At 49.8% G+C, this 14206-nt stretch overlaps 1 protein-coding gene across 1 annotated transcript in view; it reads left to right on the plus strand.

Annotated features, from left to right (window-relative positions):
* Positions 1-14206, plus strand: part of ADGRB1 (adhesion G protein-coupled receptor B1) — a gene marked incomplete in the record, with an annotated part of 371095 nt that overhangs the window by 268611 nt on the left and 88278 nt on the right. Inside the window, 1 exon segment of the mRNA XM_034763711.1 lies at positions 684-800. Within this exon segment, the coding sequence (XP_034619602.1) occupies positions 684-800 (117 nt within the window).

A 14206-nucleotide genomic window follows, 5' to 3' on the forward strand; every position in this document is an offset into this window, starting at 1 on the left:
GGGAGGGGAGTTGTGTCCTGATGTGGGGGTATTGCTGGGGGAGGGGAGCTGTGTCCTGGGATGGGGGAGGGAAGCTGTGTCCTGGGATGGGGTGTTGCTGGGGGAGGGGAGCTCTGTGCTGGGATGGGGGAGATGCTGGGGGAGGGGAGCTGTGTACTGGGATGAGGGTGATGCTGAGATGTGTCCTGGGATGGGAGTGATGCTGGGGGAGGGGAGCTGTGTGCTGGGATGGGGGTGATGCTGGGGGAGGGGAGCCCTGTGTGCTGGGATGGGGTGATGCTGTGGGAGGGGAGCTGTGTCCTGGGATGGGGGTGATGCTGGCGGAGGGGAGCTGTGTGCTGAGATGGGGTGATGCTGTGGGAGGGGAGCTGTGTCCTGGGGTGTGGGTATTGCTGGGGGAGGGGAGCCCTGTGTGCTGGGATGGGGAGGGCAGCTCTGTGCCGGGATGGGAGTCCAGCTTGTGGGGGGTGGTGATGCTCCCAGCATGTGGGGAGGAGGAGGGGGTCAGTGCTCTGGCTGTATCTTTTTCATTTTGTTGGTGATGGTTTTTCTTTTTGCTGCCTCCTCTCACTCTGTCTCTCCCTCTCTCTCCCTCTCTCTCTCTCTCTGCTGTCTCTCTCGCCTCTCTGCACTTTGCCACCCCCTCCCTTAACAGATCCTCCTCCTCCTCCTCCTCCTCCCAGCTTGGTGCCTGGTCCTGGCGCGGCTGCCGAACAGTCCCAGTCGATTCCTTCCGAACTAAATGCCTCTGTGAGAGACTCTCTACCTTCGCCATCTTAGCCCAGCTCAGCTCAGACATGGTAAGTCCTGCCAATAACATACAATGAAGAAAGAATGAAAGAATGCCAAGAAAGAAAGGAGAGGGGGGAAAAAAATCCCAGCCCAGAATGGCACAGCGTCCAGAGTGTGACATTTAAATGACAATCAATCGCCAATACCAGCCTGGGTGCTGGGAGGCGGAGGGACCAGGATGCTGCTGGAGGGGTGTGTGTGTGTGTGCATGTGTGTGTGTGTGTGGGTGTGTGTGTGTGGAGAGAGAGACAAGGTGGGGGAGGTAATATCTTTTATTGGACCAACTTCTGTTGGCGAGAGAGATGAGCTTTCGAACATGTGTGCGTGTAGACATTGCAATATAGAAAGATGAAAACACGGCAAAGCGGCTCAGATGTGCCGCTGACAGGCTGTGACCTAAAAACAAACCCGACCGAGGAAGCCTGCTGCATTGAAGTGCCACCGATTCCTTAAGTCAGGATGTTCGGGGGCAGCGAGCCCTTGGGAGACAGAGAGCAGATCCCTCCCCTTGTCTCCCCAAATTGCCCTCCTGCCACCCTCCCTCCCCCTTAGGGTGACCAGATGTCCCTATTTTATAGGGACAGTCCTGATATTCAGGGCATTGTCTCATGGAGGCACCTATTACCCTCCACCCCCGTCCCGATTTTTCATACTTGCTATCGGGTCACCCTACTCCCCCTTCCTCAATTGCAGCGTGAGCTGGAGCCTGCACGGTGGAATACATTTGGGTTGCTGTGGCTGCTGCAGTGATTGTATTGTCGGTTTCAGGGGCCTCCCCCACACCCCCGCCCCGCTCTCTTCCTGCACTGTGGATTTGAATATGAATGTTGGTGGAACCAGGGAGGGGACTCGCACAGGCTGGCATCTGCACTGTTGTCAGTGCCCGCACTTAATCTTTGCACGTTCTCCACCCCTTCCTTTTCCCCTTTCAACCTTGGTGCGATCTCTGGTTGCCGATCATCCCTGATTGGTAGACCCTGAAAGGGTTTGTACTGCTTTGCTGACTCGGTTGTTGTTTGAAGGGGGTGGGGAGTAGGGGTGGGGGCTGGAGGGGTGTGTGTGTGTGTGTATGTGAAGTTTCTGCTTCTTTATTTAAAGGGAAGCAAACGTTGGGTCTCAAGGAGAGTGTTTGAAAAAGTAAAGGATTCCTAGAGCCGATCCCAGCTCCAGAGTGGAGTCATGCCTGGTCTCTGGGAATGCGGAGCGCATGCAAAGTCGGTGCTGGGGCGTTGCTCCCAGGGGTTCATAGAGTCATCCCAATGTCTTTAGTTGGGGTTGATTTAAAAAAAAAATATTTCAGCCATTTCTGCGCAGATCCCAGGCGCACATCGATTCACAAATGAACACCGTGCCTCATGTGACACTTCCATCTGCTCGGGCACAAGGAGTTACTAGGCCCTTCCAATCGTTTACTAATTACACCTTGCTCAGTAAATGCCGGTTTAATTTAGGGAAAAGGAGGGTAAAGGAAGAAGGGGTGGGGGAAGCACATTTTCCAAGTTGAAGGTTTGGTTTATTATTAGAAACACTAATATATTTGGTCCACTAGTTACCATGGAAACAACATCTGCACTGAAGTGGCTTTAAAGACACAGTGTTGGCTGTGTTTGCTTAGGCCCAGGCAGGTCCAGCTGCTAACCCACTTTGAAACGGCTTCACCAGGGCGGTGACTGACTCGTAGAGTAGTCCCTGATGTCCCTTTTGCTCTTGCCAGAAAGCAGCGATTTAAAGGGATTGTAGCTCCAACTTGAGGGTGGGGGTAATTAGATATCCTGGCAAGGCCTGTAAATGGCCAGAAGGAAATGGTAACATTGGCACAAGCCACCCTAGCTCCCCACCCTTTGCTGCATGGGCTGTGACTGCCTTGCTCCCAGCCACGTAGACTTGATCGGTGTGAGACAGTGGCTGTGTGAAGGCGACCTGCTAGGCCAATGTTTTATAGGAGTCGTTCCCAACTTCCCTGGGGATGCTTGGCTTGTGCGCCAGGCTGAGCTCAGCTGTGCCAGCCAGTGCCCATCGCCTGCCACTCAGTGGAGTGCTGTTCAGTGTGTATTATGCCACCTTCCTCCCTGGGCCTGATCTGCAGAGGATACAAGTCTTTTAGCTCGAGCAGCAGAGGTTCAGGCTCCCAGCTTGGGAAGGCCCGGGTTCAAACCTTAGTGATGCCCATGATGGTGGTTGGTGTATGTACCCTCCCACACTTTACTCCTGCCATGACCCATGCCCAAGCCCCGCTGCGGGGTAGGACGCGGGGATGCACCAGGGCCCAGTATGGAGACTCTCTGAGTGGCAGCCCCCAGCCCCCACTGATACTGAGGCATGGGCTGGTGATGAAGTCCCACTGCAGATTTCCTCTCGAAGATGGCGTGGGAAAGGAGTAGTGAGCCTGAGTAAAAGGGAGGTGACTATTAGCAAGACTAAGGTCATGTCTTGTTCTGACTTAATTAAATTGGTAGAAAAACTGATGCAGCCCCTGAACGTGGAGGCAGTTCTACTGGTTTCAGGGTGTTTATAGTGAAAACTGTGCTGCGCTTGTATAAACACCTTTATGCCGTATAACTCCAGCCACACTAGACTCTAAATCTGAAGCTTGTAGCAAAGGTGACTCTGTTAAGCTTAAAACTGTAGCCACCAGAGCAGAACCCACGGTGGTGTAATACCAAATGGCAAAATTCATTGTAAATAAAATAAAAGGCTCCAGGACTTAGTTAAAATGGTGGAGATCAGACCCAAGGCATGTCTGTATTTGCATTGTCTTCACTCGGTATGTTTCATCTCTGCTGGACCTCCAGGCAAGGACCTTTAGGCCCAAAGTAACCACCATGCTCTCCCCATCACTCAGAGTTAGCGTTATGTCTGTGTCTATGGCCACGCCGCACTGGGCTGCCTCTCAGACGTGCTCACTATATAGGGGAGACCCTGTTGTAGTGCTTGCATGGGCGACCTAAAGGAACAGGTGATGTACTGTTCTCTCCAGTGTCACGGAAGCAAAGCCCAGAGATGGTGCTAGGTGATGCTATGGAGTTGGAGATGCTTGTCTTTCAGAAACGTGCAAAACCCAGCTCGCCCTGGGGCCAGCCTTACTGAGCTGGCCTAATCCCATTTGGGGTAACCCTCTTTGACTGCTCTCTGCCTCATTGCCCCCTCTGCGAAACGATCTTTGTGGCTGGTAAGCACCCTGAGTACGACAATCCTATATAAGGAGCTAAGTGCTATCCCCTGTAGCATGAGGAAGCTCCACCTTTTAAGCCAACAGCCTCCCTGCACTAGCTATTGATGTGCCAAGAAAGTTTTGGAATTCAAATTCAGTTCAGACAAGCCCCCGCACCTTCAGCTGTTTATGCAAACCTCCCGAATTTGCAAATCTGGGGGCTGACCCTGTGATTCTAAGGAGAGGGGGCTCCGAGCCTCTCAGGATTTCTGAAATTAAGTCTTTGGGCTGGAAATCTCAGGAGATTTCCTGGTAAGAGATCCTGCTTCTGGGATTGCCCTGCCCCTGCTGCTGGAGCCAGAACCTGGAGATGGAGAGGCAAAAATAAGACAAGGGTGGAGGCAATTGGCCGAACTTTTTCTTGTCTCAGAAGGGTTTTGTGTTGAGGTTCAGCTTGGTTTTGGTGTAAGTTTTAAATGAGGTTTCTGCAGTTTCTTACCGAGGCTGATTTGCCCATCCCTGCACCAAAACAGCAGCAGCTGCAGTGTCCAATCTAGCCTGCCTTTCCCCTGAGTAAGGGGCAGTGCACTGTTGCAGGCTGGGTTTCTGAGTTACAGTCTGTCTGTGGTTTCCTCCTGCTTGGCGGGGCATGTACCCTGCACCACGTCTGTTCCTGGCACAGAGTACTTCCTCTGGCATGGCCATACTAGCCAGCATGTGGTAGGGGTGGAGCCTGGGTCCCCCTCCTCCCCAACTGTAGGAGTGGTGAAACATAGCTTTATGATAGCTCCTGTCCCGAGAATCTGGGTAGCAGCAGCGAGGGGGCATCTTAATGGATCAACATTGTATTTCCCTTCCGTCCCATTAATAGGGGACTGAATTCTAATACCATGGGGCTTTCTGTATTGGATCCCCAGATCTAATCTAAGTGATAAGAGGAAGCTTCTTGGGCTTATTTCTCTATTACATGTTAATTTTGTAGCTGTTTAGATGAAGGTCGTCCGCATGATTAGCCCTTCTGCGCGGTCCTCTCAGTACTTTGAGGACTTGGCTGGAAGGAGCATAGGGTTATTTTGTGGTCTCAGCCTTCGTGGAATGTGCTTGCCTGTTGTTTCAGAAGCTCTCTTATTTACCTGGAAGCAGGCAATTTGAAATGTGTTTATCTTTTTTAATGGCCAACTTTCTCTTAGCTACTTTTGGAATAGAAACTGGATTGATTCTGGTTTTCAACAGAGCTTTATAGGCCACTGGTATCCCTAAAGCACTGCAAAGAGGAGTAAGTGACAGTGGATTCTGATGGAGCTATGCCGATAGATATACAGCAGCTGAAGGCCTGGGTCTCTGAGAGCATAGGGACTGGAGCTGCGCAAACCTGAGATGTGGGATTAGGGTGACCAGACAGCAAGTGTGAAAAATCGGGACGGGGGCGGGGGGGGGGGTAATAGGCACCTGTAGAAGAAAATGCCCCAAATATTGGGACTGTCCCTATAAAATAGGGACATCTGGTCACCCTATGTGGGATTAAATAAAGACTTGGGTCTTGGCAGACTTTTGGAAGCTTGTGAGTTGTTCTGTGACACTGGGTTGAATTTGGGTACAATTGAGGGTGAATCTGGGATGACCCTGGTCTGAGTTTGACATGAGCCTGGCCTGAATTTGTAGAGAAGCTGGGTTGCGTTTGGGGAGAAAGTCGGATAAGCCTGAGCTGAGTTTGGAGAGAACCTAGACTGAATTCCAGGTGCCAGGGATGGATGTTGTTGTTGTTGTGCCCAGAGGCAGCAATCAGGGCTTGGCACCCTATTGTGATAGGTGCTATACATGCATTTAACTAAAGAACAGCCCCTGACACAGAGTGCTTATAATCTAAGTTTATGATGAGAGACAAGAGGTGAGTACAGCAAGCGGACAAAGGGAACACAATGTAGCAGTGAACGGGTTATGAACAGTGTAATAAACAGTCATCCCAGCTCCATAACTGGGGCAGTGTATCCTAGTGGTTAGCACATTAGACAGGGATACAAGAGACCTGGTTCTGTTCCTTGCTCTGCTACTGACCTGGGGCAAGTCATTTCCCCTCTCTGTGCCTCAGTTTACTTTGAGATCTACGAAGAAAAACACTATAAAAGCTAGGGGTTCTTGTTTGTGGTCTGGTGGACGGCTTGGTAGTTGTTCCTGGCTTTGACTCAAAACCTGGCTAAGGTTTGCTGAGCTTCTGTTTTGGCATTATGGTTTCAGTTAAATCCTAAACTCACAGTGTGAAACTCGGGGGTGAGGGGGAGGGAATGTGAACTACCACACAGCATCTCCCCTGCCCTACTGCCAAGCCATCCCCTGTGAGTTCCTCACAGTGCTGTCAGTGACTCCTCTGCCGGCAGATGCTGTGTCACCCCGTCACTCTTCATCTGACGGAAGGGAGCTTTGTGGGATTCATCGCTTCAGCATGAGCAATACTGAGCCAAATTCACTCTCCGGCGTAAGCGGGGATGAGCCAGCGGCCTGATGCCCACTCACACCCAGGGTTGGACGGGCCGGTTGTCTATCACCTGTTTCAGGCAGTGTTTCTGGTGTGATTAAGGTGGGTTGCTGTGTCTCCGGGTGTTAGGGAGGGATCACACTCCATTCGAGTTTGAATGCGGGGGCAGGCTTATCACCCGGAAGGGACGCTCAGCTAGCAAATGGAGCAGCTGCCCTGTGCCCAGTCATAGGTCACCACATGGGAGCCTTGTTTACTGAGAGGGGGGGATTCTGACAAGGACACCACCCTCCCCCACCATGCCCGTTAATTCCCACCTGGAAAGCAACCATCAGAGATGGGTAGAAGATGTGGCTCTGTTCCCGGGAGGGAGGGCAGAAATGCACTGAAAGCTGCAGGGGGGGTGAGCAGCGTCACTCTGAGGTACTCCAGCCCTCCCTGGGAGCCTTTTGAAGCCCCTCTGCGTGATCACTGGGCAGTTGGTACCCTGTAGGCTCGGGGTTTATATGAGCGTGGAGGAGATTGGTGCTGGCATTTCCACCTTAGCTGGCCGTGGAAGTTAGTGCTGCTAGAGCAACATTCGCTCCTATGGCTGCCTGGGAAGGAAGCGGGTATGGCACGGGCATGGCCGCTAGCAGCCTGGCTCTGAAGATAGCCGTGTTACCAGTGGGTTATACAGAGCAGTGAAGGAGGCGTAGGCCCTGTGGGATTGAAATTTGCTTTTCTCTGGGATCTTTGTGCTAGAAGGCCATGGCACAGAAACTAGTCAATCAAACCTTCCTACCTATCCATCTATTTACAGCATCTACCTATCCATCCATCCATCCATCCATCCATCCATCCATCCATCCATCCATTTACTTACAGCATCTATCTATCTATCTATCTATCTATCTATCTATCTATCTAATACAGCACCCATCTCTGTGGTATCTGAGTTCCAGGAAGAGCTTATGTCAGGACACTCAACTAAGCTTTCTGAATCCTCTTGCCTGATCCTCTTTTCCCCCCTGTAATGGTATGGGTTGGCCCTGAATTAGCAGTATTTTGGCCAGGAGAATAAATCATCCCCCCCCCCCCCTCAAATATCTGCTCACTTAAAACAAAATGAATCAGCTTCAGCCGTGCTTGTGCCCTTTAATACTTTTGCTTTCCATGAATAGCCTGGTGGATGAGTTTATTGGCAGACATGGCAAACTTTGAGCAGAACTGGGGAATATGAATAGAAAGCAAACGGAAAGCAGATTTCAAACATGCATATTTGAGCCCGCAAACTGATGCTAAGAGTTATGCTCATCCAATCAGGGAGCAGAAATGATATCACGTGCGTTACCTGCCCAATCAAAAGTAGCTGACAGGGTTAACATTTTTAATGTGTGTTGAATACTCATGGTTAGCTACATGCGGCCTGTCTGTGAACCGGGAACAAACTGGCAAATGACGAATAAGTTAATAAAAAGCAAAAAGAGGCTGCACAGTATTTATTAGAGATTACTCTCCCTGCTCTGCTAAGTAAGTGAGCAGTGTCAGCGCTGCTAGTGTAACAGGCCGTAAACGGAAGACCTTAAAGAGAAGAAATATTAAAGATCCAATGACTGGAAGATGAAGCTAGATTACTTCAGACTGGAAATAAAGAGACATTTTTTTACAGTGAGGTAATTAACCATTGAAACAACTTACCAAGGCTCATGGTGGATTCTCCATCCCTAGCAATTTCTAAATCAAGATTGGATGTTTTTTTCCCTACAATAGCTGCTCTAGTTCAAACAGCAGTTGTTTCAGGGAAGTTTTTGTGGCCTGTGTTATACACGAGGTCAAGTTAGATGATCACAGTGGTCCCTTGTGACCTTGGAATCGATGAATCTGTAAACCATTGAGGGCTGATTCTGATCTGACGTACACTCCCTTAACATCATTAACTGTGGTGGTGTTTACCTCTGCGTTAGTGGATGAGAATCCAGATCAGGGCCTTGTTGTTTGAGTGGTATGTGGAGGTAAATGTTCCCTGGGGAAAGGGAGTGGTTTAGCAACGTGACTCCCTGCTAATGCGCCGTGCTGGCAAATGTCTGTGTATCGTACTGACTGAGAGGACGAAGACAGGTTTGATCATATGGGCACCTCAGAGGGCTACTAGATGAAGATGTCACTGTCATCATAACGGTACAAAACACCTGTGAGGCTCAACAGATCAGATCTGTTCTGTGGCTGAAGATTGCAGGGCGAGTATCAGCCAATGGGGGAGGTGATGTCTTATAGGACTGGTGATGGGATACAGAGTTGTTCTAAGTCACCGGTTCAAATCCAGTTAAGGTCAGAAATCCCCAAAAGCCATTACCAGCCACAGCTCTTCACTGAAATTCCTGGTGTCTGCCTGGTTCCTAGTAGAGAAGAATCATCGTAGTGACTGGCACTAATTAGCACCCTTTGTTGAAGGGCCACTGATGGCGCCATGGAGGTCTTGCCAGTGAAGGTCCTGCCGGGTTAGGTTGAGTGTCATTTCCAGTGTGGCTTGTGCCACCTGTGTTCAAGTGAATAAAGGGAACAGGGTTGGTGCTTTGTATGAACTCAGAATTGTCCTCTCCCAAGGCACAAGGAACCCTCCCCACCTTGCTCATCTACGCACTGAGCAGGCCCAAGGTCTGGAATTAGGTGGTGTCAACAGAAATGGTTCAATGTCCTAAAACTACTGCCACATTGGCCCCTGGCTGGCATCCTCCTAGAGGAAGCCAAGGCTTGAATGAGTCAAGGATGCTGAGCTCCCCAAAGGCTGGTCCCTCGGTGAGGTCAGGGCTCGCTCCCAGTGGGGTGAGTGGGGGGAAGCTTGTCCGGCCCATTCTGTGGGGAGAGGCCTCCCTCCCAAGGGCTGTCAATCTGGTGTCTTTCGCCAACTCGACATTTAAAGAGAAAAACAAACAGTGAGTTGTTTTGGAATTATTTGGTGGAGTGCTGTCGGCTGGCGTCCACCCAGGACGCCGCTCAGATCAGGATAAACACAATCTGGATTTCCTTTCCCTTTCCCAGTCTGCCATGGACTCATTTTGTAACTGGTGATGGCGGTTGCATGACTGCTTCCAGCAGGGCGCAATCCGGTCAGGTAGTGGGTGCTCCTGCCGCAAAGTTGATGGGAGTTGAGGGTGCAAGGTCAGGTCTGTGGGGGCTAATATAAGCACAGGATCGGAAGGATTTGCTTTTCTTGATCATCAGCGGGACAGTGCAGAGAGGAGACATGGCTGGGTTGTAATGAATAGAAATGGGATCCTTTATTGAGGCTGCTGGTCTCAGATAGGCCCTGTGACCCTCTCCTCCTCTCTCAGAACAGATTCTTCCTACCATCACCACACAGGGTCTCCCTAAGTCCCTGCCTGGACTTGGCAGTCATGGAAGGGACTGGAGGCTGCACTGATGGATTGTCTTGATCATTATCAGCTTTCCTCTGAGGGAGTAGCTGAGGCTTCAGAATTACTCCCGCCTTCCCCTTTGGAATGTAGACTATGTTGGAAGGGAAGGGCTGGCAGAGAGCTACTCTTCTGTCTCAGGCAAGGTGCCGAGATTCAAAAGATAGCTGGGCCCCTCACCTCTCCTCCAGGCCACCTGAGTGCTGTCCATACTTTAATGTTGTGCAAGGGTGGAGCAGATAATAGTAGCTCTCTGTCCTAAGTAGGGTCCTGTGAAAAATCGCCGTTTCAGAGACTGCTCGGAAATTGCGAGATTAGCCCAGTCCCGTGATTTTTCCAACAGCAGAAGTAGGCCTTCCCTCGTGCTGTTCTCATGCAAGGTGTGGCGTGTGGCAGCATGATATCAGAGCAGCAGTTGGTGAGGGAGACGACTTGGCGGCCGGTTATATGCGAGGCAGAGTAGCCACTGCTGTCACCTCTTGAAATACAAGCAGTCACGGCCTCCGCGGGAAGTCAGGAGCAGGCATCCACGGGTGTCAGTCTCACGCTCGGTGTGGCTCAGGGGTGAAGTCCAACATTTTCAGATTTAATTGCCTGAAGTTGGGCCATTGAAAAGTTTGGCTTAAATGACCTAGCCAAGCAGGTCAGTGGAAGAGCAGCCGGGTATAGACCCCAGGATTCCTCACCAACAATCGCTTATCTTAACCTAGTGGTTCTCAAACTTTTGTACTGGTGACCTCTTTCAGACAGCAAGCCTTTGAGTGCGACCCCCCTTATACATTAAAAACACTTTTTTTATATTTAGCACTATTATAATTGCTGGAGACGAAGCGGGGTTTGGGGTGGAGGCTAACAGCTCGTGACTCCCCATGTAATAACCTCACGACCCCCTGAGGGGTCCCGACCCCCAGGTTGAGAACCACTGTTCTAAGCTCTAAGCCATTTAGCTGGATAGTGAGAAAACAGTCCTAAGAGTCTGTATAGGTCCAATCCTGCTCCTTTCCAAGTCAGGGGCTGGGAGGAGCAAGTTCAGGCCTTAAGAATGTAGAATAATCTTCGAAGGGAAGTAGTGGAAGCCTCATCCCTTTGGTAATTTGTGAGTGAAGTCAACTAAGCTCTGGAGAATATACTGTACGACAACATCTTGCCTTGGCTAGGGAGAGAGACTAGGTGAGTGAATCAGTCTTTTCTTCCCTTAATTTCTGTGGTTCTCTACTAGACTGAAGGAAGCTCTCTTGATGCTGCTTATTAATAATCCACCGTGTGATCACTCGTCAGCATTGAGAGCACTATCAGAGCTGTTTACTAAACACAAATTGCCATGTGGTATCTGGGGAGCGAGCTCGATACAGAGTGAAGAATTAGCAATTGTTAATAAATAGTAGCACATTAAGATGTCTCTCTGGGTGATTTTTACTTGCTATAATTGTGTGGAATTGCCTGTTAGACTGGCCAAATTGTATAAAAGGGGCCCTAAATTCCAAGAATACGTTTCTAATAAGCTCTCTATCAGTTTTTAAATAAGATGCTTGTTACCACATGAAGGAAACAAAAGGATGTAGTGGTTCTTTGAATCTGTCTGGCTGAAAGGATAGGAGTGGGAGCTGAGGAAGGCCCTGGTCTGATGAAGGGAGGCGAGAGAGAGAGGCGGGGAAGAAATGAAAAACTTAACTTACCGCTTCTCATGCGGAGATCCCAAAGCACATCACAAAGAACGGGAAGTGCTATTATGGCCAGAAGCGTAGGAGTCGAGTGTAGGTTTGGCCCCCGCCCTGAACAAAGCGGTGCTAATTAAACCCAGGAATTGATACGGGAGGCACTGTAACAGAGAGAGACCACACTGAGTGACAGTCCCTCCCTGGGATCCTCCCTGCTCCACAGGGGTAGCTCATTGCTCTCCACTGAATGAGCATTACACACTTTATTTAGAAGGCTTAGCAGGTGCCTCTTGGAAACCCCTGGTCCTTTCCCCTCTTACAATTATTTGGCTGGAGCAACATGAGGGGGAGTTGGGGAGAAAGAGCTAAAGAGAATAAACTGTCTATACTGACATTGTATAATAGGGGCAGTTTGGGGTCCCTGGGCCCACTATGGGGCCCAAACCCTTCCCCGTGAGGGGGTGCTGCTTAGAAAACTGCAGAGTTCACACTTCCCCCCTCCCCCCCCCCCCCCCGCGGCCTATGGCTCCCCTAGCAATGCTGGCCCTTAAGTAGGCTCTACCTGCTCTCACTGAAGTCAGTGGCGAAACTCCTGCTGACTTCAGTGACGGGGGACCCGCCCCTCGCCCAGGTCCTGCTCTTCCCCCCTCTCCTCCGATCTAGTGTGTGTGTCAGCGTGTGCCTGGCTTTCTCGCCTGCAGCAGAGCAGGTAGCAGTGTATGTTGGGCAGCAGCAGGTCCACAATATTAGTACATGCCAGGAGTTACTCTTCCAAGAGGTGAAAGCCGAGCCTTCCCATTGGCCCTCGCTACTGGCGCAACGAATTGTGACAGGACGACTGGGCATCAGTGCGAATTACATTGAGCAATGGTCTCAAGTTGCGAGCAATGGTCTCAAGTTGCAGTGGGGGAGGTCTAGGTTAGATATTAGGAAACACTATTTCACTAGGAGGGCGGTGAAGCACTGGAATGGGTTCCCTAGGGAGGTAGTGGAATCTCCTTCCTTGGAGGTTTTTAAGGCCGGGCTTGACAAAGCCCTGGCTGGGATGATTTAGTTGGGAATTGGTCCTGCTTTGAGCAGGGGGTGGGACTAGATGACCTCCTGAGGTCCCTTCCAACCCTGATATTCTATGAGTCTATGATTCTATGATGCTCAGAAAAGTGACTGGGGAAGAACAGCGCCTGCTTATCCAACCGCGCTGCTCCCTGGGTGCGGGCGAGACCCATCTGCTCACTCTGCTGGCGAGCTTCAGTGTTCATCTCCCATTAGCTCTGCAGAGCCCTTGGAGCTGCAGCAGAATTGCTGGCTAAGGCGCTGTCACAGGGCGTCTGTGCTCTGCTCTGGAAGAGCAAAGGGGCCTTAAAGTGAGTGTAAATCATTCCAGCAGCATAACTCGGGCCATAAGTTCATTGAGACCAGCTATTCTGTGTTTGTACAGCACCTAGCGCAGTGTGGTCTTGGGCCACGGCTGGGACTGCTGGGAACTACTGCAATGCACAAAATAATAATAATTAATAAAAGGAGACTTAAAATGAGAGAAAATTATATCGACACCCATTTTTATGTCCCCTTTACACTGTCAGGATGGCATGAAGAGGCCTTAGCATAAATGAGAATTAGATTCAGGATCTTTATACTGGTAGACCTGAGTGAATGCTGCCAAAATCTATTTGAGGATAGTCAGCCAGATGGAAACAGCACATTCAGTTCATTGGCATTCTACTCATTTTGATCATTTTCTGCAAACATTTGTGCACATTTTGTCTGGTTGGTTGGTTGGTTGTTTTGTTCATGAAAATGTTCGCTCTTCTGAGAACTGGTGCAAAGATACGTTTGTGCAAAGGTGTGCACTGGAAACATATTTGTGGCCATCTTAAAAACTCTTTGGTGTCCCTCCTCTTTGTAAAGTTTCAATTGTCCACCCAGGGAACAGAAACAATACCATGTGACTCAGGTGACCACACGCAAGCCATGAATGCTGACCAGTTGAAGGCATAGTAGCAAATGGTTGATGAACAATCCCTGGGGTGAAATATATTCACCTGAGGCTTGATCAGAAGCCCATGCAGGTTAATGGAAAGATTCTTATTGCTTTCAAATGAGTATTGGATCAGACCCATAAAATAGCCATGAGACCATTTTGAATTACAAACATATTTTTTTTAAAAAAATCAAAAGTGTGTTTGCAAATAATTTGGGAACAGAAGAAACAGTCAAATGTCTGAGTTACATTATTAGGGTGATTATGTCAAATACAGGATTTGCTCAGCCCTGATCACCACTGAGGATGTGAGAGGCAGAAAGAACAACATGTGCAGCATTGAGAAATATCATCCTCTGACTTAGTTCTAAATGGAGCTAGTTTGATGCAGGGGCACGAGCAGGGAAGTGGAGCAAGGATAATGCTGCTGCTTTAACAGAGTCACATTTCACAGAGTTACTGGCAAAGAAGAGAAGGAAGGAAGGAAAGGTGGAGCGAGAAAGTGAACGGAGAGGAGGGCTGAAGAGAGGAGAACTGAGGTCAGAAAGAAAAAAAACAGGATCTGGAAAGAGGGCTGTGAAACAGACGGCAAAAGGGGCCAAATTGGGGAGGAAAGAAAGAAACTGGAGAGAGTGGCTAGGGAGAGGAAGAAGGAAAAGAGAAAACGGGATGGTAATCAGGAGAGGCAGAAAGCAAAGAAGGAAAAAAGATGTCTAAGAGAAAAGGAAGAGCATCCGTCTCCCCTGCCAGGCAGAC

This window comes from Trachemys scripta, chromosome 2, assembly GCF_013100865.1.
Source record: "Trachemys scripta elegans isolate TJP31775 chromosome 2, CAS_Tse_1.0, whole genome shotgun sequence".
Taxonomy (NCBI): Eukaryota; Metazoa; Chordata; order Testudines; family Emydidae; genus Trachemys; species Trachemys scripta.